The sequence below is a fragment of the Pezoporus wallicus genome, unplaced genomic scaffold, assembly GCF_028554395.1.
Source record: "Pezoporus wallicus isolate ANWC-B61680 ecotype Strahan unplaced genomic scaffold, APGP_CSIRO_Pwel_v1 contig_6787, whole genome shotgun sequence".
Taxonomy (NCBI): Eukaryota; Metazoa; Chordata; class Aves; order Psittaciformes; family Psittacidae; genus Pezoporus; species Pezoporus wallicus.
In genome coordinates, this window is record NW_026636951.1 from 1,456,862 (window position 1) to 1,477,789 (window position 20,928).

Here is a 20,928-nt window from a genome sequence, read left to right on the forward strand (position 1 = left end):
TGTAAAATGAGGTATGAAGAAAGACTGTGGCTTTTATGTAAGAATTACAGGGCTTAATATAGGAAACTTTAGCAACAGTAGCATGAGAAGTGGTGAATGGAGTGGTAAGAAGGAGCCAAGTATTTAGGATCTCAGTTTAATTCAGAGTGTAGTACAATACCAATAGAAGGATCCTGGGAGTAACTGAGCCCTCAGAATGCAGTCGGTGTAAATAATTTTTCTGTTACATATTAGGTTTACAGAGCAGTGTTACACTGGAAGGAATTAATTTTCATTCAGCTGGTATTTCTGAATCTTATACATAACTATTTTCATGTTGTATGTACTGATGATCAAAATAAACTTTCGCTGTTTCACCTTAAGGAACGCAACCCATGGATGAATCATCTGTAGAGATTCTGAGGGGTTGAAATGGCTCTTCTACCCTGTTATCTTTATTGCTAATGACAGATGGTTGTTTTCCTAGGTAAGAGGAAAAATACGCAAAGCATAAGAGTAGCTGTTAATACATTATAACTTAACAAAAAGCGCATACTTTGAAATCAAGTTTGGATTGTTTAGTGAAAGATGAGAATTGATTCTAATAGGTAAAAAGGGGGGAAAAATAGGGTTGTGTGTTTTGTTGGGGTTTTTTGTTTGTTTCTGATACCTAGATGGTCACACAGAGAGTGGTGGTGTAGTTGTTACTTGTTTCTACCAGGAGTAGAACCAGGTTCTGCCAGGTGCAGATCTGAATGTATGCACTGTTCTGTATACAAGAGTCAGAGCTCTTACAGAAAGTTCTTTAGTTTTGTATTTGTGAGAAAGAACAGTTGACTGCTTCTCTTGACTCTTGCATTCTACATCTTTATGGCTCACAGTTGTTGTTTTTTTTTTTTATTTCCCTTAATAAAGCAATTTGGATTTCTCCAGTGTAAGGAGTGGCTTGATAGGACCTTGTCATCGTTGCTTGGGGTTAATATTTCTTTTGTACATTTTGAGCTTTATCATCCTTTATTTTCCCTGCATAATTTCAGACTGGAAGGTAACCATGCATTTGTAACAAAGAAGGTAAATAGCTGTTAAGGTATTTTAGAAGTTTGTAGTTTGATTTTTCTAGCTAAGGTTTTTATACTTGCCTGAAGGACTGGCTACAGCATAAAGAAGCATGAGAAGTAGCTGTGACCATGAAATGACACTACATTCTGGATTTCTCTTGTTGGCACCATTTAGGAAACTAATCCAGATTATTATAATGATCCTTTCTGGCCTCAAAACTGGAACTGAAATTGAAATTTGAATTTCCATCCCTCTTGTAATTTTTTTCTTCCAGCTTATGTTTAAATAACAGCCCTAGATAACAGTCATAAGGACTTTTCTGCATGCAGAATTCTTTGCAGTTTCTCGTAAAGGGCCATATTCCTGGACTAATGTCTGCATTTGAAGGCAGTGGTTAGTGGTCAAAGTAGTGAGGTTTTATTATTTTTAATCCCTTAATTTCTGTTGGCTTAATGTATAAGTGACGCAATGATAGGAATTTCCATTTTTAAAAAAATGAATTTTTTTTGTGTTTTTTTTAATTTACTGTTAATGAATGTAAACTAATTTTTCAGGATTTATTTAAATAAAATTGCCAAATTATGTGAAAATATTTTGAAATTATAGCAATTACAGTATTGAGTGCACAGGGCAAAATTTACTTGAAAGTCAATCCTAATGCATTTGTTGAATTTTAACAGGCAGAGGCCATTTGATATGCTATACATACTTTCAGTGTAAAAGCATTTTTTAAGGAAATACTCAGAAATATTCTGAATGGTATTAGGATGTTGAACCTTTACAGTGAAAGTCTTGTGCTTACTATGGCAGGACAGTGAACTGAGTCAGTCCTCCCTGTAATTTCAGGTATCATTTTGGAGATGCACAAAAACCCCTCAAGCCTTTTGTGGGCTTTCTTGTTTTCTATTCAATTAGGTCCTATAACTTTTCTGTCTCAGAGCTCTTTGACAATAGTACTTCCAATTGAACATGTTTCATCTAACTACCCTGTGTACCACCTGCTATGAAAGGTATTCTGGCCTCTTAAAAAAATTTTCAAACGTTTTCATTCTTCTGGGTAACTTTCATAGCATGTTTTGGGTCGGAAGGGATCATCTAGTTCCAACCCCACTGCCACAGGCAGGGGCACCTTACACTAGAGCAGGTTGCTCCAAGCCCCATCCAGCCTGGCCTTAAACACTGCCAGGGGTGGGGCAGCCACAAGTACTTTGTGCAACCCGGGCTGGGTCTTCATCATAGTACAGATTTTTTTTCTCATATCTAAATCTACCCTCTGTCAGTTTAAAGCCATTCCCCCTTATCACTATATGTCCTTGTCGCTCTCCAGATTTCTCATAGACCCCCTTTAGGTACTGAAATGCTGCTCTAAGGTCTCTCTGGGGCCTACCATTACTCAGGCTGAACAAGCCCAGCTCTCCTGCTTCCATGGGAGAGGTTTGAGCTCTGCTAATTTTTGTGGCCTCCTCTGAACTTGTTCCTCCAGGTGTGTGTCCCTCTTGTGTTGGGGACCCCTGACCTGAGTACAGTACTCCAGGTGGGGACTGAGGATAGTAGAGTAAAGGGGGAGAATCACCTCCCTTGACCTGCTGGTTATGTCCCTTTTGATGCAGCCTATGTATAGTTACCTTCCTGGACTGCAAGCACACATTAGCGGGTCATGTTGAGCTTCTCATCAGCACCACCACCAAATCCTTCTCTAAAGGCTCTTCTTAATCCAGTTTCCACTCAGCCTGTATTTGTGCTTTGGATTGCCCCAGCCCAGGTGCAAGACCTTGCACTTGAACTTTCTAGCATTTCTTGGTGCTGTACTTGATAAAAAAATTAATCCTTTAAATACTGACTTTTTCTGGTGTCATTTGCTTGTCAAGTACAATTTGACTTCCATTTTTTTATAGTTATGTTTTTAAGCGAACTAATGTGTAAATTTAGTTTGGTTTTAAGTTATGTCTATAGGTATGTCTTACCAGTTTGCTATTTTATAAGTTTATGTAATAGCCTGTATGTTGTTGCCAAGACATCAGCTGGCTGTGATCCTGTACAACTAACCCTTCTTACAGAAAGAACACTTAAATGGGTCTTGCCAGAGTTGCTGTTAGAATACATATGAGAAAACAAAACTAGTAACTGTTTATTTTACTATGCAGTCTTTTTGCTGTGTTGCTTGAGCAGTTGCTTTCTGAAGTGGTAAGATTTTTGAAGAGTAGTTACAAGAGTACTTGCCATAGTGAAGTCAGTGGCAAGCCCATATTGATAGAAAACCCAGATAATGTAAATATTTGATTAAAAAAAATCTTCAGTGTGGTCAGTTTGAAGATATTTTATTTGTTTGTAAAGATAATCTGTTCAGTGTGCTGTTTTCAAATAAATGCTTAGCTGCACACTAGCTTTTTGCTAGTTGTGTCACCTTAACGTGAGCTGGAAAATGTATTTGTATTTTTAAGCTATATTCTCTTGACTTTAGCTGGATTTTGTGCAGATTGCTCTTGCAATTGCTTATGCTAAGGCTTCAGAATGGTGGGTTTTGTTTTGTAGGGTTTTCTAAATGCATGTTCTGTGGTAGTAATCTGTGGTAATCCGTTTACTATCTAAATTAAAACCAACTCCTGCTCCTTCCATCCCATTTATTTGCCAGCTGACCAGACTGTGGTCACTTTTGCCTTCTGTTTTTTCAAGTATACAAAGATGCTAGTCAAGTCAGAATGTGATATATAATCTGATAAAGGCTTGTGCAGGTACATGCTGACGAACCAGTGTAGTGGCAGTTTTAGTATGGTTTAGGTTTTGAATTGGCATGTTTGGTTTTCTGAATGGATAGTAGTTGGTTCAACTGTGGTTGATATGCACCCCCCCTTGATAGAAACTAGAGGAATGTCATGTGACTGTTTTGTACCTTGCCATTCCTTATTTAAAGGAGACAATAGAGCTGAAATTGCAGGTAGACTTAAAAAGCAATTAGAAGATAAAATGCAGAATTGTATTTGTCTTAACAAATTACTTACTCCATCAAGAGTAGAATTTTCTTACAAAAAATACTCTCTTTGCCAGAGCACTGGTTTGTCAGAAAAATGGTAGCAGTTAAGGGTCAGAAGTTGCAAAATAGCAAATATGTAGGCTATTTCAATTTTCTGAACTGTCATCTAACTATTATCTGGTAATTTTCTTTTTTGTTTTTAAAGAAAAAAGCATATGCAGTGCTTTTGTACCTCATTTTTAGTTGTTATTTTCATTCCAGTTAGCATGTGTGGTGGTGTTTGTGTTGGTATGAATCTTTTCCCTCTTTGGAAGTGTGGGCACTGGTTTAGGTCTGTTCTCACAATTAACTGTTGCTACTTCAGTAACCAGACATCATTTCAGATTAAGACCTTACTGCTACAACCTGGACAACTCAATTAGTGCAGTGAGGTCTTTGATTAAAGACCTTTGTCCTGAACTACTTAAATTTGTGCTGGATATTGTGTGCTGTGAATAATCTCACTGACTAAAGTTGACACAAGTACGTCTTTGTAGGAGTGGAGTGAACTACTTAAAATATGCAGAGTAATAAACAACATAAAACACTTCACAGGATTTATGTAGTATTTTTACTTTTCACAAGCTGTTTACTATCTTTGCAGTTACTCACTCTGTCTGTTCTACTTGTGCTGATTAATTACACCTTTCTTCATTGCCATACCTGAAGGAATTGTTTTCTTTATTTCTTAAACACAGTTAAACTCTTTTGAAAGAGGACTTTCCCTGACCTGTGGTTGAAGTCGATAGGCAACTGGAAGTATCTGGCTTACTGTTGTTCCTCTAGAGTAGGATAAGCATTCTTAGAAGAGAGTATTAGAATAAAGAATAGGCTGTGATGACTTAAACTCTACTAGGAAGGAAAAAAGGTGTGTTCCCTGTTCTTCCCAACTGATTGGAAGCTGATGTTGATACAGGACAGAAAAAACAAAGTTACGTATATCTTGGACTGGGTTTTAAGAATAAAAGTTTGAAACAGGAGTAACTTTACAGGAGTAACTTTCTAATAGCTAGACTTTTTCATTATTGCTTCATCCCGGGTACATCCCTTGCTATTTTGGTTCTCTTTATGCTGAAGGACCTGCATAGATTTCTTCCTGTGTTTTATCAGTAGAAGTGATTAGTGGAGATTACTGCAGATCTACAGAATGCCCATTTGTAGTATAAAAGTGTCAGCATGTTATTTATAAACCTTTGACCATCATCTTCCGTGCACTGTATTTACATTTTTGACGCCTACTTTGATATGCTCAGGAACAAACATACATGCTTTAATTGCTGCTTAACTGTTAACGTCTGTCTGCAGACATGAGGCAGTTATTCCTCCTGCTTAAGTGTGGGGAAATTGCTGAGAGATATTTATCATTTTTACACTATCTTGTTATTCCATGTATTATCAAGGAATTCAAAGAATATTTTCAGCCATTGTATCTGTTTCATCTAAAAAAAAAACTATACAAAAACCTGTTCATTGATATCTGAAACATAAAAGTGCTCAGACCTCTGTAGTAGTGCTTAACTGTGATTGTTTCCTGTGGCATGGTGCCTCCAGTGCTTGCTGAAGTTAAAACTTCTGACAATTAACGCAAATGACTTGAAGAATTATATGCATAGTTTACAGAGCAAGATCAGTTAAAATGTTCAGGTGTTAATTTTGGAACATCTTTTTAAGTAATACTTCAAGTGGTAATGAACATGCCAGCTGTTTAGGATTTGTTTGCTTGGTGCTTCTGACAACCTGCTTTTGGACTTACTGTTCTGCAGAGTGGGTGGGAAGTTCTTTGTGTGAAAGTGTAAGAGATTTTTGATGCATCTTACTATCCTCTCAGTAACAAAATGACTTGGGTACTAGCTTGTTACAGGATGTAATGCCTATCTTTATCGAAAGTGTGCATGACTTGCTAATTTTTTAATGGTACATGTGGTTTACACGAGTAGCAAATCCAGTTTTAGTGCAGAAGAATAAGACCCAATCTGAAGTGGTTTGGTTAAATTCTTTAAAGCAAACTGCTTCTGGCTAATCTTTCTAAATGAAATTGATGTTATGGTTGCAGAGAGAAGATGGTCAAGGAGCTGGAGCCCATGACTTGCTAGGAAAAGTGAGATGGAACTGGGCCTGCTTAGCCTGAAGAGATGGCTTGGGGAAGACCTAATAACCTTCTAGTACCTACCAAGGAGGTTATTCAAAAGGCAGTCTGACTCTTTTTGGAGGTTGTTAGCAGGATGATGAGAAACAATAACTGTAAAAATGAACAGAAGGTTTCTGCATGTGGGGATGGAGAGCGATGTAATTAAGCTTTAGAACGTTTGCCCAGGGCAGCTGTGGACCTCTGTCCATGGGACTTTTCAACACCCAGCTGGAGAAAGCTCTGACAGTCTGGTCTGAATTCAGTGTTGCTTTCGCCTTGTTCAGGAGGTCTGACTAGAGATCTGTGGTCCCTTCCAACCCAAATAATTTTACGATACCAGGTCTAGATGCAATCCCAATTTAAATAGCACACTGGTAAGGATTTATTCACTGCATGATGAACATGCTGTGATGGAGGTGCCAGTACAGGAGGTATGGTCCATTAATATCTTCTGGCAAATCTGTACTTAGCCTTTTTTAGCATCAGTTCCAAAATCTGTACCTAAAAGTTAAGATGAATTCTTTTCAAGTTGGACTAGGATCTTATTTTTTCATTTTCTCAGAAATCTTTTTCTTTCCTGTTATATTAATGCTACTATTAGTGCTTTTTTTCAATAGCTTTCTGCTGTTCAGTGGAAGTGCTTAGGCTCAGGATTTTTGTGTCAGTGATTCTGGGGCAAGGATTATACACCTCCTGCCTAACACTAATACAGGATAAGAAAAATTCCAATCAAAAGCTCTACTTCTGAATGTTTGTGCTGAAGTTGTGTTATATCTGGGACTAGTTGTTCATTTGTTTGTAACTTTAAATCTTAATTATCTAACTATGATAAAAAATTGGCCTGTTTATATGAGTTTCCTGATAATAAGCAAGTTCCAATTGATTTAAGGGCCAACCATGGAATCTTTGCATATTTTTGGAAACAAACTTTTTGGTTAAGTGTAAGTTAGTGCTTCTAGTCTTTAAGGTGATTGTTGATGAGTGTTCTCAGTTTATGTATCTGTGCCTGTTTCTCCCTTTGGTGATGCGTCTCTTGAAGGTGTATGTATTAAAAGAAAGTATTACCACAGTGTGAAGATAGTGAGTAATAGTGATTGTAGACAAGAGGAGCTGGCATCCAGTAATTTATCTATTTTTAACAGCCATTTTATTATAGTAGACATTTCTTCACAGTCTTGCTAGAAAAATGGTTAGACCCTCTATTTTAAAGCTGCAGTGTTGTCTTTATATACTTTCCTGGTCTCCCCTCATTTGTTTCTCCTGTTATAAGTGTCTTCTCCTGGGATCTAAGTACTGCTGTTTAGATGTGGTTATTTTATATTGGACTAGAACATGCCTTCTGTGAAGGCTATAATTACAGCAGGCCATGTGCTGGGTGCTTGTGACTGTTCTGGTGAGTCATGCTGTCAGTTCTAGAGTGCTGAGGAGAGTTAATGTCATCAGACACCTTGGAGTTTTGTTTACATTCATTCAGAGTAAAGACATTTCCAAATCTGCAATGTCTGCCGCATTTGAGGGGTTGGTTTTTGTTGCTGAGGTATTAACGTCCCAAGAATGTATCTGCTTGGCACTTAATTTTTGGGGGGGGGTAGTTTTTAGGGTTCAAATTGTTCCAGTTTTATTATGTATATTAGGAGGATACAAGATGACTGACTTCAGCAGAGCTTTTTGGTTTGCTCTCTTTATACTGTAAATTATCTGTTAAAAATAGAAGATATAAACTGAAAATAACTTGAGTAATAGTGTCTGTTATATAAACTCTTGAGTTCAAAGCAATTTGCTTGCTTTGGAGTCTTCCTGCCAATTTTTGCAGCTTTAGGATTACACTTTGTATTTTTCTTCTCTCTTGGAATAGCAACAAAAAAAATGCTTACCCTATATGGTCAGTTTAACTCTGAAACTCTCTATGCACACATACAAAAGTTGAACTTTTATTTCACAGTTACCTTGCCTGTTAATGGAATGTGAAGTAAGTAGCCATAACTTTGGTTTCTAACAGATTTAAGTCTATGTTAGCATACATACACTTTTGTGACTAAAGACATGGTGTCTAAAGATTAACTTGTATTTTTATATTACCTGGATATGATACTGGAAAATTGCTGCAGGAGATGGAGTGAATCTCTGTGAATGGAACATAATTTTGCATTTCTTTTATCTTTTGTTTGTCACAGTAACCATTTAATGTCAAGATAGTTACAGTTTTAGACAAGTCAAAGTTGGTCTATTCTATATGTATGTTGCTCCTGATATTTGTGACATCTGTCATCTACTCTCTACACATACCACAAATACCAGTACTGCTATTTTTCTGATGCAGTTCTCTTTGTATTTCCTCCAGTGCAAAATAACATTGTTTCATCTTCTTTTTGAGACTGGGTATTGTATTTCAACATTCCAGTTTAAAACGGCAGATTAGAAACATCTTGATACCAATCTTTGAAAACACAGATATGGTTAGTGTTTGATTAAGGAAGCTAGTAAGTACGTGTTAATCTTCTGCTATAGAAAAGTAAATCTTCCAGGAGATATGAAGGACTAATAGTGCTTGCTTTGGAACTCGAAGGATTTGAAGGTTAAAGCTGAATTCCTTTAAGTCAACCAAACACTTTCGCCTTGGTTGATAGAGGAAAAATGGATGTAGTTTTGCTCATCAAATGGCACAGCTAATTACGGAATTCCTGACAAAGCACTAAATCAGTTGTGCAGCAGTTCCTAATCTTGATCCATGGGCAGCATTTTCAAGCAGGCAGTATGCTGTAACCAGAATTGGTCTGATGTCAACGTTAGCCTCCATACTAGTATTTTTAAATTCTTAAATAATGTTGGGAAGTTGTTTTCTGAGAACATTGACTGAGGAATCTTTTGTATATGTAACTAAACTATCCCATACTTTGAGTCTCTTTTTACTAAGAAGCAACCTGCTGTTTTCTAGAGCTTTGGATCAATTTGCTGATGCCTGAATTGATACTTTTCACAACTCTTCTATCCTCTATGTAACTGTCATCATTTAACAATATGCTGGAGAGCCAAATAAATAATTTTCTGTGCACAGTTCTTGATTAAATGTTTTTGGTTTGTTGCTTTCTGGTTTATTTCCACCAGCATTTTGTATGCTTGGGTTTAATTTAAGTGTCCCTCTTAACTGGAGAGGGTATTGACAGAGCTACTAAAAAGTGCGCTTGCATCATTGTTCTTCTTTCCCAAAGGAGTAAAGTTCTGGTTGCAGTGACTGAGATCAAAGGTATAGTTGAAGACACTTTTTCCAGGAGGCCTCAAATGACTCAAGTTTTATACTTCTGTTGTCTGGCAAGTAAATCTGATGTATTAGAAACCATGGAGACACACAAACCCCAAAGTTTAGCACATGGTGAAATGTGTAATATCCCTAGGGAGTGAGGACTGCTGTAAGGATTTAATACAATAGATTGCAAATGAATTACAGCAAGAGGTTTGAAGCTGTCTTCCTTTGCTGAAGCTGGCAGTGTTGAGAGAACTAGGACAATTTTTTTAGCCTCAACTAATAATCCATTCTCCTTTACATTTTATTTGTGTATAAATCAGTTCAGTTTGTCAGTAGCTGGATGTCCTACGACTAGGTCGTGTTACCTCTTAGGGAAGGCTGTGTATGGTCTTCTTGCCATCTAGAGTTCTTGCAGATAGTTCAGTTTGTCAGTAGCTGAATGTCCTACAACTAGGTTGTGTTATCTCTTAGGGAAGGCTGTGTATGGTCTTCTCGCCAGCTAGAGTTCTTGTGCTATCTTGGAACATGCTAGCAGCTTTTCTTTCTTCAGCCAGTGTAAATATTAGTATATGAATTCTAACTAATTGAGCCGTAGTTATAACTTCAGTTATACCTTGACCTTATGCTCCTTTGCAATTGGATATTGAGAGAAGCTAAGCCTTAAAGGAATTTCTTCTTGTTTTCATCCTCCTCATCAGGAGGAACTTTCAGACACCCTGCTATATATACAATTTCATGAGTATTGTAGGCAATTAATATGTTTAACATGTGTAAAGAAACATTCAAGGAAGTAACTTTAAATAGCCTCTAAAATAAAATTTGCTAGTTGCTTTTTATCTGTTGCTTTCTATGTTTGTGATTATTGACAGCTTTGTCAAAAAATGTTTCCCCTGTACAGTATACTAGCTGCATTATAAAAAAAATTATGAAATCTTTAAGGCATTAACTTAATGCTATTAGAGTTCTTCAGTGTCTGTTTTGTATGTATATACTCGACTACTTGTTCAACTGTCCTTTTCAAATCATGTTGTTCAAGGTATAATTCTGTTTTGGAAGTAAACTGTGTGTGTATGGGGTTCTTGCTTCTGTTGTTTGTTTGGTTTTTCTTTTTCTGCTTGATTTTTAGTCACTTCTATTTTTTTCCTAAACATGATGGTAAGAATCCGTGGTAGTGCCCCCTAGGAGGCACTTGGTAGATGAAATGGTTACTTACAATTGTATGCCAGGCTGCTAATACAGAACAGCAGTTCAATTAGCAAAATGTGTCATGTTTTTACAACATGGTGCTTATTGTATGTGTAATCATTTTACCTGACTTGTCCTTTGCACATTTTTAGGAGGACTCTGTTTTCCCTCCCTTAAGAAACAAAACAGATGTTTGTAATAGCAGAGGGTTTTTTTATATTTGCAGGCTTACAGGAAGGCCACTGAGCCTTGGTGACTTTCAGATTCTCCTTTTGAAAAAGTGTGAGTATGGTAATATTAAACAAAGCCTTTAAGAGAACAAAATTTATAAGTCTTTTGCAAAAAGGATATTCCTGAATAACTGGTTGAAACAATTTAATTTGTGCAGAACGAAAGGCAGATCTGTAACTAGTTACAAATGAGAAAGCTAAACCCAGGGAAGGATTTCTTATTTTAAGTTGGATAGAGCAAAGGCCATGGCAGCCTTGTAAGGCACAACTCAGCACCACAATAGGTGGTGGCTGGCAGTCAAAGTTTTCATTTTATCCATAAGCTAGAAAGTTGCCAGCAGGATTCTGAGAACTGCCCTTTACTCATATGTCTGCCTCTATATAGTGTGGTTAACTCAAGTGTAAAGTATTTCTCCTTCATTGGAGCTATAACTGAGAATATATAAATAAATTTAAGTTTTAGTAATGGCTGGATCTTTCTGGTACACATTCTAATTCATTATGTTTTGTTTCAATTTATTTGCTAATTGGGTTTTAGTCATCCATGGGCTTTCATTGAAAGCTTTTTTAAACAGTTTGAACAATGCTGTCCTGTGGTTAGAGGAAGTCAGAACCTATGTATAGATAACGTGTGTGGCTGTATGGTCACACCAATTAAATTGATAATCCTTTTAACCTTTCCCTGTTGTTTTTAATAAAATCACTACTTCTCTAGTAAAGTCTAGTTACTCTTGTTTCTAGAGTCTCATTAACTTCTTGTCAGCATTGGACCCCATCCTTGATGACTGGGCAGAGCAGGATTGGGTATTAGGTTAGGTGACTTTCAGGACTTCCTTTGAATATTTTGGACTTTGAGGTGACAGCGTGTTTTCTAGTTGATCACTGCAGTCTGGCACAGGGCTGCTGTGCCATGCTGCCTTAAAAAGGATCTCCAGAAACCATGACGGGACATCTAAGAGTACCGTTTTGCACTGCTATCACTGTTCCTCACTCTGTGTCTATTTTTTTTACCTTTAGGATAGTGTAAGGACTTTTTCAATTTGGTAGGCAGAGCTTGGGTTGAAGACAGAAGTATTTTCTGCTGTGTGTGATAGCCAGGAAAATACTGGGGGAGGAGTGGTGCTCCCTCTATATAATCCTGTTGCAGTCTTCCCCTGCTAACACACTTCCACCATTGTGGTAGATTGGTCTGTATGCATTCTGCTGTTGAAGTCTTTATGATGCTTTAGGCTTTGCTATTGCATTCACCTCTTCTAGTACTAAACCTCCTCTGTGAAGCATGACAGAAGCTAGCATTTCTTGGGTTATGTGGTATTTGCCTCTTTGTAACTTTTACCAGGGATATGTAGGCTGGGCTTGCCTTCTGTTGTGACCGGGTGGCGGCCCTCTAGCATGAGGATCTTATTTCTGCTGGTTCCTTCAGATTCAGGAAAAGGAAGTGCTTGGCAGTAGTATTTGCAGTGTGTGGCTTCTCATGCTTCTTGAGAGAACACATTGTTGTGCTCCTCTACTAAAATCCTAGCCAGCTCCAAAGCAGCCCACCTGTTGTATGCTGCTAGGTAACCCCCTTGACTTTCCCTACATCCTAGTCTTCCCACTTAAACATGATCTTACAGTATTTGAAGTGTAGTTGGCAGGTTTAATGGAAGCTTATTACAATTCTTTTTCAAAGATATTTTATCTGTCAGTATAGATTATGCATAAAAATGTTACAGAAGCTTATGAAAAATTGCCTCTTCCAGACAGCAGACTTGTGGGTCATCCTTTGGAACAGTGCCTTTTCACAGCCAGTTATTGGAGTGATTTCAGTCATTTCTTCCAAGACATGTTTTCACCCCTTGCTGCGTTGGCTCTCTGTGCTATTGTTGCTATCAGTTATGTGTCAGCCTTTTAACTGTTTCTTTTTGGATGTGAAATTCAATTGCAGTAAGCCACCTAGTTACTTACTGCCCAGCAGAACAAGGATGCTTTACTCAGATAGGAAGATGTCAGCAAATTCCTGCTGATTTGAGGGAAAGTGGTGTGCTGTGATATGGGAGAAATGCAGAAAAGTTTTCTTAAAAAGATTTTGCGGAAGGGAGTGATGGCTTTAGAGCATGTCATGCATGTTCAAATTTGCATTTACCATGGTAAGGGTTAGGTCCTGCTAAAAGCTAGCTGCTGGGGAACTGAATTGAGAAGGCATTTGTAACCCTATATTCAAAGCCGAAATAATGATACTGGTCTGGGTTTTGTGTATGTTTTGTTTGTTGGTTTGTTGTTTGTTTTTTTTTCCAGCCAAGGAAGTGTGGAAAAATACATTAGTGTTATTGATTTGGCTCTCTAGAAAGTCATCAAGGAAAAAGGTTTGAGTTTCTATCAGAAACAATGCTTTGTTCTACCTTGTCAGCCTTTTCTCTTTCAAGCTATCTGAGCAGCAGTCTGATTCAGTGGTAAGAATCAAGGTCATATTTTATTCAGTACAAGAAGATGGAAATTCTGGCAAGAGCCAAGATACTTGTTTTGAAATGGTTTTATTTAGCCCTTTCTGCTACAGCTGCTGTCAGTGGAAAGAGATAAAGCTGATGACAGACTACAAGGAATTTATTGTTCATTATTCATGACTTGATAAAGGTTTAAGTCTGAAAAGATTTTTGTTTATTTTTTTCATGGGTCTTTCAGGTTTTCAGATATGAATACCTGGCAAAAAATTGGATGAAGCAGTTAAAGAAAAGATGCGTGTTTTTCTTGACTTATTAACCTTAACAGAAAACTTGAACAGAATTTAATCCACGGAGATTACATGGGGAAAAAAACACTAATTAAAACTGCTGTGCAGCAAGATTATGCTTATGCTTAAATCAGTTGTTACTTGAATAAGCTTTAGACTTCTGTGGCGTGGTGGCATCTGACCTTACTGGCTCCCACAGGCCTAACTAGCTCTATTGTGAAGCCTTTACTTGAAAAATAAAAATCTAAGTCACAAAGCTAGAGCAGTTCTAGACCATGCAGGTAGTCAGGAATTGCTCTAAATTTGTAACTTGGACTTTTGTTTTCCAACTAAAGGCCTCACAATAGAGCTAGTTGGGATGTGGAATGACTGTTTACCTTTAATGCAGCAAAACAAATTATCAAAGAGAAACAATTATCAGTAGTGCCGTTTGTTCTTACAGTGAATTTGGGGTTTCTTGATGTGAATTATAAAATGGTTTGTGTTGGAAGGGACCTTAAAGATGATCTAGTTCCAACCTTCCTGCCATGGCAGAGATGCCTTTACTAGACCAGGTTGCTCAAAGCCCCGTCCAGCCTCGCCTTGAATGCTTGAAAAAAGAGAATAGAATTTTAATAAACATTGCAAGAACTTGTGTTCCTTAAGAGCGCCTTGATACTAAGTGTGGTCAATCAAAATGTCTGCCATACTCTAATACTTTCAAATCTTTGTGGTGGTCTCAGCATTTTTATCTATATTCTACTAACTTGTGGCTTGGCTGTCTTTCCTCTTCCTCCTCCTGCTTAGGAAGGTTAATGTGTCCTTTCATTTAGGACTGCTACAGGTGCATAGCAGGAATATGAAGGTGATAAGAGGGATGGTGTTACAGGAATGCATAACATGACCATTCTGATTTGAACAGGTGTTGTGGGGAAGGACAGAAATAAGCAAAGTCTGACTTTGCTATTACCTTGCCTTTAAGGTAAATGGAAGAAACTGCAGTTCTTATTCAAGGTATCAGTCTTCTTAAGTGCAACTGATGCAGTTCTAGTTCTAGAGCACCAATGCTAAAAATTTTAGTGAGGCCTTTAAAGGAAGATGTGAGACAACAATAGTTTTCATTACTTCGAGCCTGAGCATGACAAAATTCAAGTTTCCCATGGTAGGTTTACCTCCCTTTTTCCTCATAAGGGGGTTTACAAACAAAACCAAACCAGACCCCCCAACCTGTTTGCAGGTGACATGCTAGGGAGAAAATACTGACCTTTTAAAGGAATAATTGTGGCTTTGCCGCCTTGAAAGCGGCTCTAGTAAGTTGGCCCTTGGTGTGCATATAATTCTCTTCTAAATTTTGCCTGATGAGCTTTCATTAGTTACAGCTGTTGGGGGGGGGGGGGTTGGTGGCTTTTCTTTTTTTTTGTGGGTTTGTTTTTGTGTTTGTTGTTTGTTTTTTGCGTTTGGTTTGGGTTTCTTTTTATGGATGCAAAGGAAAGATGTTCAGTATGTGTATGTTCAAGTATAAACTTGTCAAGATCTCTGACAGCTATTTAGTACTGATTTCCATAGGAGATTGAGGGGACTTCTAAACTGCAATTTCTCTGTCTGAGAGAGGGGAGATGAGGAGTAGTTGAGAAGCTAAAACAAGGAAAAACTTTGATTGAAGAGTATAAAAGGCAAGGAAGAAGGTGTTTTTTTAATGCAAACATCAGAAGCTAGAGGAGGGAGAGGAAAAGCGTTGTGAACCCCTGTAACATCCCCATGCAGAGACTGAAGTTGTGATTCTTGAATCTTAATGTTGTTTAGCAGTGCCAGAGCATTTCTTGGCTTTTTACTATCTCAGTTACTGTTGGTTACCTGTAAGAAGCCTTTTACTGTTTCATCTTAAAGTTGTTACTAAATTTAAGAGAACAGAATTTACGGATCAAAATAGTGCTGCTTAGTGTACAGTCTCTAATTCGGTTGTGTTTTGATAGGTAAATTACAGGGAGGCCGTTGCCATACACTCTTAAAAGTTTAACTATCACTGCAGTGTTTTGTAAAATATTTCTTAAAAAAAAATACATCAAACCAGGTTGTAGTTGCAGTAAGATCCTTATTTCGTTAGATTCTGGTTTATAAGCTAAACTTCAGTATCTCCATTATGGGAATTAGGAAATGGTTTCACAGCAAAGCCTAAATTAATGGGCCAACTGTATTTTAGTATCTCTTGCATGTTGTAAGGTGACCAAGGGGTCCAGCCTAATCATCAGATCCCAGATCCCATCATCTGGGAATTACAAGATGTGTGCTCTCTTCAGGTCAGGTCCTGTGGCCTGTTAGTCTTGTATTTTCTCCTTACAGAATTAATATTTGAATTTTATATATCCAGAAAATTCTTCAGTGCAGAAATTTCCTCCTCTGCTGTGGTACTTTGTAAAATCCACTGACCTGCATGAAGCACTTTCTCTTTTCAAAGAAAGGGAATGAGTTTAATTATTTACAGTTTGTTTTGTAATATGTTGTATTATTTGTGTTATTTTGTCATTTAAGTATGTTGGAGTTAGTTTCCCACGTAGCAGACTGCTGTATTGATCTTACATTCTTCATGTTAAAAACTTACAGCAATCTCTGCTGTAGGAGAGAGAACACGTTTAAAAATATATGGAGTTTTCACATGTTGAATTACTCAGAAGTTGAACTATAGCCTCAGTGATTTTTTTTTTTTTTGTAGTTCATAGATTATCTAAAAGTTAAATTAGTAATCAAAATGTGTTGAAGGCAGTTCTTTAGCTGTCTGTAGTATTACGTTAGTACCAGAACAACACTGTGATACAAACTACTTACATTTTTGATGATTAAGAATGAAGCAGCAAGCATCGTCTCCTCTAGGCACGTGTTTTCTGAAAGTAACACGTTTTCACATGGTTTATTTTTAAGCATGTAAAAGTAGCAAAAAATATCATCTTCTTGTCATTACAGAAGCTGCTGGGTTTGTTTTGCTACTGATGAAGATGATCGGACAGCAGAGTGGGTGAGACCTTGCAGGTGCAGGGGCTCCACGAAATGGGTTCATCAGACTTGTCTGCAGCGCTGGGTGGATGAAAAGCAAAGAGGAAACAGTACTGCTAGAGTTGCTTGTCCTCAGTGCAATGCAGAATATTTAATAGTATTTCCAAAGCTAGGTAAGATACATCATTTAAATTTTAAACACAATATAACGGATTGGTTTTTTTTATATTGTTTCAATTTCCTTTTCCATGCTTGGAGCATCAGTTCTGTTGAGAACTTGTCTATTCCCTTTTCCAGACGTTAAAAAATAGCTTTATATTCTGCTCGGATTTTATTTGGTGGCATAGTTAAATACCTTCTGATAATTTTGGATGTGTTCCACTTGGGTATATTGATAACTCTTATAAGTGATTAACCTGTAATTAATTCATGGTTAATGTGTTGTTTTGGTTTTTTTTTTCCAGTTGAGCAGAGGGTGACTTATCTTGGCAATTGCCAGCTATCAGAACATAAACACATCCTTTATTTTTAACTCATCTTGCAGAGAAACTCATCAAAGGAAATTCAGAGAAAAGAACCTGAGTAACCTGTTGCGTTAGCTGAAAAATACATTTTTACTTTGTTTTGGAGCTATTCATGAATTAATATTGCCCTGTATTCAAAAGGCAGAATATCTGTGGCTGTAGGGCACTGCTGTAGTTCTAGTTGTCAAGGTGAAAGAAAAAAGTTGGAGATGGTCTTCCATAGTCTAGTCTAGAGTAGCTGAGTGGGACACTGCACAGTCTGTTGCACATATTTAAATTAGCAGTGGATGCTGTTATTCCATCCCTTATTTGCCTCTATGTTCTATGGGGTATATTAAGTAGGACAAGCAAATGAAATGTTGCCATGGAAACTTAAATTTTGTTTAAAGGTAAAACTGCTTGTTAAAAAAATGCTGATACAGCATGGGAGTACAGGAATTTGGAGCATCTTAAGATTTTTTTTTTAAGTATCTGATTTCTGTAATGAAACAGCTGAAAATAACATGCTGTCAGTTCTTTGGGACAGGACCTCTTTTCCATTAGTATAAGGGCTGACAAAATCAGGGTGTGAAGGGAATTTTATATAGGTGATGATGTATTTCCATGGTACTCCACTGAGTAGTGGGAAAGAAAATATGGACTAATGTATTGTTGATATTGGTAAAAAAACACAAACCAGCATGGAACTTACTACCAAGTTATTTATGTTATCAACCACAGTTCAGCTTTGCTATAAGGATAAAGTAGAAGGGAATCTTAATCTCCATTACAAGGAGGGCATCAAACTGTAACATTTAGCATTGGCTTTGCGAGAAGAAATTGGTTTGATATCTGGACACTTATAATGTGCCACAAAACTTAAAGCTTAAAATCATTACCTGTGTCTTGAATGATAAAATTGCAATGTGCGCTGCATTTGCATTTTATTTTGGCAATGGGGAAAAAGGGGAAGTAACTATAGTTTGGAGAAGATAACGCATATAAACAACAGGTACTTTCATTTGCTCCTGCAGTGTGTGGCACCTTTATTTGAAAGCTAAGATTCCTAAATTCCAACGTTCTTAGGTTCTGAAACTGGCCTAAAATTCTTGCATGAGATTGTTCAGCTCTTGCATGCAAGAATATTCTGATATATTTTCCCTCACATTACTATCTTTTTCTATTTTTAAGCATGAGAAGGGTATAAAAATTCAGAGTGAGTAAGAGTACACAAGAGCAGGGCAATGAATTTGGCTCCATCAAACACCAGTCATGAGCTTATAGTGCCTTAAACTAGTGAGACAGTCTTGCCCTTTTGTAGCTCTTGTTGTAGAACAGTTTTGGGTACTAGAAAAACTCAACTGTAAGTCAGTCAAGGGCACACCAAGCAGAGTGAGGACAGGAAGATGTTTTCAAGTAGTTTTGCCAGTAGCCCCATCATTGCTGCAGCAGCAGCTGTCTTTTGAAGACATTACTAGTCATACCATTCAAGAACTAAAATTACCTGAGCAGGGAAGAAATAGCAATTGTCATTTCCCTGAGGTATCACAGTTCAGAAACTGCTTTACATTAAAACTTCGCTAATGTACTGCTGGAAACTTTTTTTCTAAAACCAGACATCTGGGAAAGGGCATTCCCTACACAACTTTTTATTTAGTTATAGTTCTGAAGTAATATCAACTTGAGGAGATAATCAACAAATAGCTTTATAAGTAACAGAGGGGGTCTTTGAATATATTTGCCATCCAGAGCAGCCTCCCTAGTGATGTTTCTTCTTAAAATGATAACTCTACTTCAAATTTGACAGTGCATCTCAGTTTTAAATGATCACTAGTAACTATATTCTTACTAGTGTTTTTCTCTGAGGTTTTTTTTATTTTTACTAAATAGAAAAATATTATTACCACTTTGAAAGTAACTGAAATCTCTTTTAGGTTATTCCAGTTTAATGAATAGAAAATGGAGTTTAGCAGAAAAAGCTGTTAAAGCATGACAGCCTTTACAAAACGAAAACTATTTTGTTTCCCACTTTGTGTGTCAAACAGTTACATTTACTTCCTGAAGGTCTAATAAATAAAAAAAAACAAACCCAAACTGAAATTGTTTTTCTAGTCTTGTCTCGAGATTCTACACCTAATTCTGTAGCTTCCTTTTTGTAATGATTATTATTAGTAGATGCAATTTGCTAGTACATTTAGTGTTAGACTTCTGTTGTGGTATCACCTTGCCAAGATGTAGCAGGCAAGCTTCAGAGCTGTGTGTTGGCTTTAGGACTCACCAAATAGAACATTTTTTGAGTCTCTTGTCTTCACCTTCTTTGAACAAATGTAAGTTTTCAAAATGGTAGAACTGAACAACTTTTCCAGTGACTCTGGGGGAACAGTTAAGATATGTAAAGTACTGTGCATTTAGTACTTGCAGTTATGAATTTGTTGATATTTGCAGCACACTAATAAACATCCCAGCACTTTAAGTCTGTCCTGGAAAGTTAAACATAATACAGTTAAACTGCTTGTTCCAGTTTGTATTTGGAGTAGAGTGTTCCTTCTTCAGAAACCCTTTAATTCTGGTACCTAATCAATAATAGGATACTCAACTTGAGAATAAATTAACTCCATAGTTATGCTTTGTCAGTTACTTAGGCACTAGTATGTATCTGTTGGTGTATTTGAAGCAGGGTGCTGGTGAGGTGTTCACTCTCTTACAAGTTACATAGGAAGATATTTCCTGCTGTTAAAAGTAGAGCTCATTACTAAAACAGAGAATGCATGCTAGAAGATGCACACAAAGATGGCTAATTTGAAGTATGTGAGTAGTAGGTGAAGAACTAGATGCTCCAGCAGAGCTACTGTAGAGAGTACATTAAGCAATATTCTGCCCAAGTTGCTTAGGGCTGCCCACAAGTCTGATACATAACTTGGCAATATTTACAGTGACATCTGTTAAGGCTGCATATAAGCTAAGAGAGAATACTAAGTGGAGAATTAATTACTTGACGAATGTGTGCAGAAATCATAGAATAGTTAGGGTTGGAAACGACCTTAAGATCATCCAGTTCCAACCCTGCTGCCATGGGCAGGGACACCTCACACTAGACCATGTCACCCAAGGTTCTGTCCAACCTGGCCTTGAACACTGCTAGGGATGGAGCATTCACGTCCTTGGGCAACCCATACTAGTGCCTCACCACCCTCACAGGAAAGAACTTCTTCCTTATATCTAACCTGAACTTCCCCCGTTTTAAGTTTGAACATACTACTCCTAGTCCTATCACTACAGTCCCTAATGAAGAGTCCCTCTCCAGCATCCTTGTAGGCCCCCTTAACTTTAATATTTGCACTGATTTTGGTAGGAGAAAGTAGTAGGAAGCTAACAATAATATTCATGCATATGAGCTGCAGGAGGACAGTCTGTGTAGAATTTGTTGACAAATACAAAAGTAACCTTCAATCTGACCATGGTGATGACATTTTTCACTTCAGGACATGTATTTCGGACTTCAGCTTCTGGCTTTTGTTTTGCTGGTGCTCTTGCAGTATCACTAAGAAAAGATGCAAGCATGCCCTTGTTTACCTCATCAGAGCAGGGTGATGTCTTGCTCTGTGTAAGTCTGGAAAGTGCAGTTGTTCTTTGAACAATGAAACTATTAATGTATTGTTGCCAAAGGCACTAAATAGCCTGAGTAGGAGGGGGTTTTCCTCCAACATTAGAGAGGTAATTAATCTCTAATACTGAATGTATCTTTTTCCAGTGAGTGAAAAGAATTTTTCACACTGACTGTGCTACATTTTATTGTAGAGCAGGATAGTTTAGTGACAGAATCCTCAGGTGGAGCTATCAAAGGTAAGCACATAAAGTCCATTACAACTTTTCTTTTAAAAACTGATATATTTTAACAGATAAAAAAGTCACT

The 20,928-nt window shown here is 37.4% G+C and overlaps 1 protein-coding gene across 1 annotated transcript in view; it reads left to right on the top strand.

Moving 5' to 3' along the window:
* The window catches only part of MARCHF5 (membrane associated ring-CH-type finger 5), a 30,674-nt gene that overhangs the window by 2,036 nt on the left and 7,710 nt on the right, over positions 1 to 20,928 (top strand). Inside the window, exon 2 of the mRNA XM_057402309.1 lies at positions 16,483 to 16,685. Within this exon, the coding sequence (XP_057258292.1) occupies positions 16,483 to 16,685 (203 nt within the window). The remainder of the gene's footprint in view (positions 1 to 16,482; positions 16,686 to 20,928) is intronic.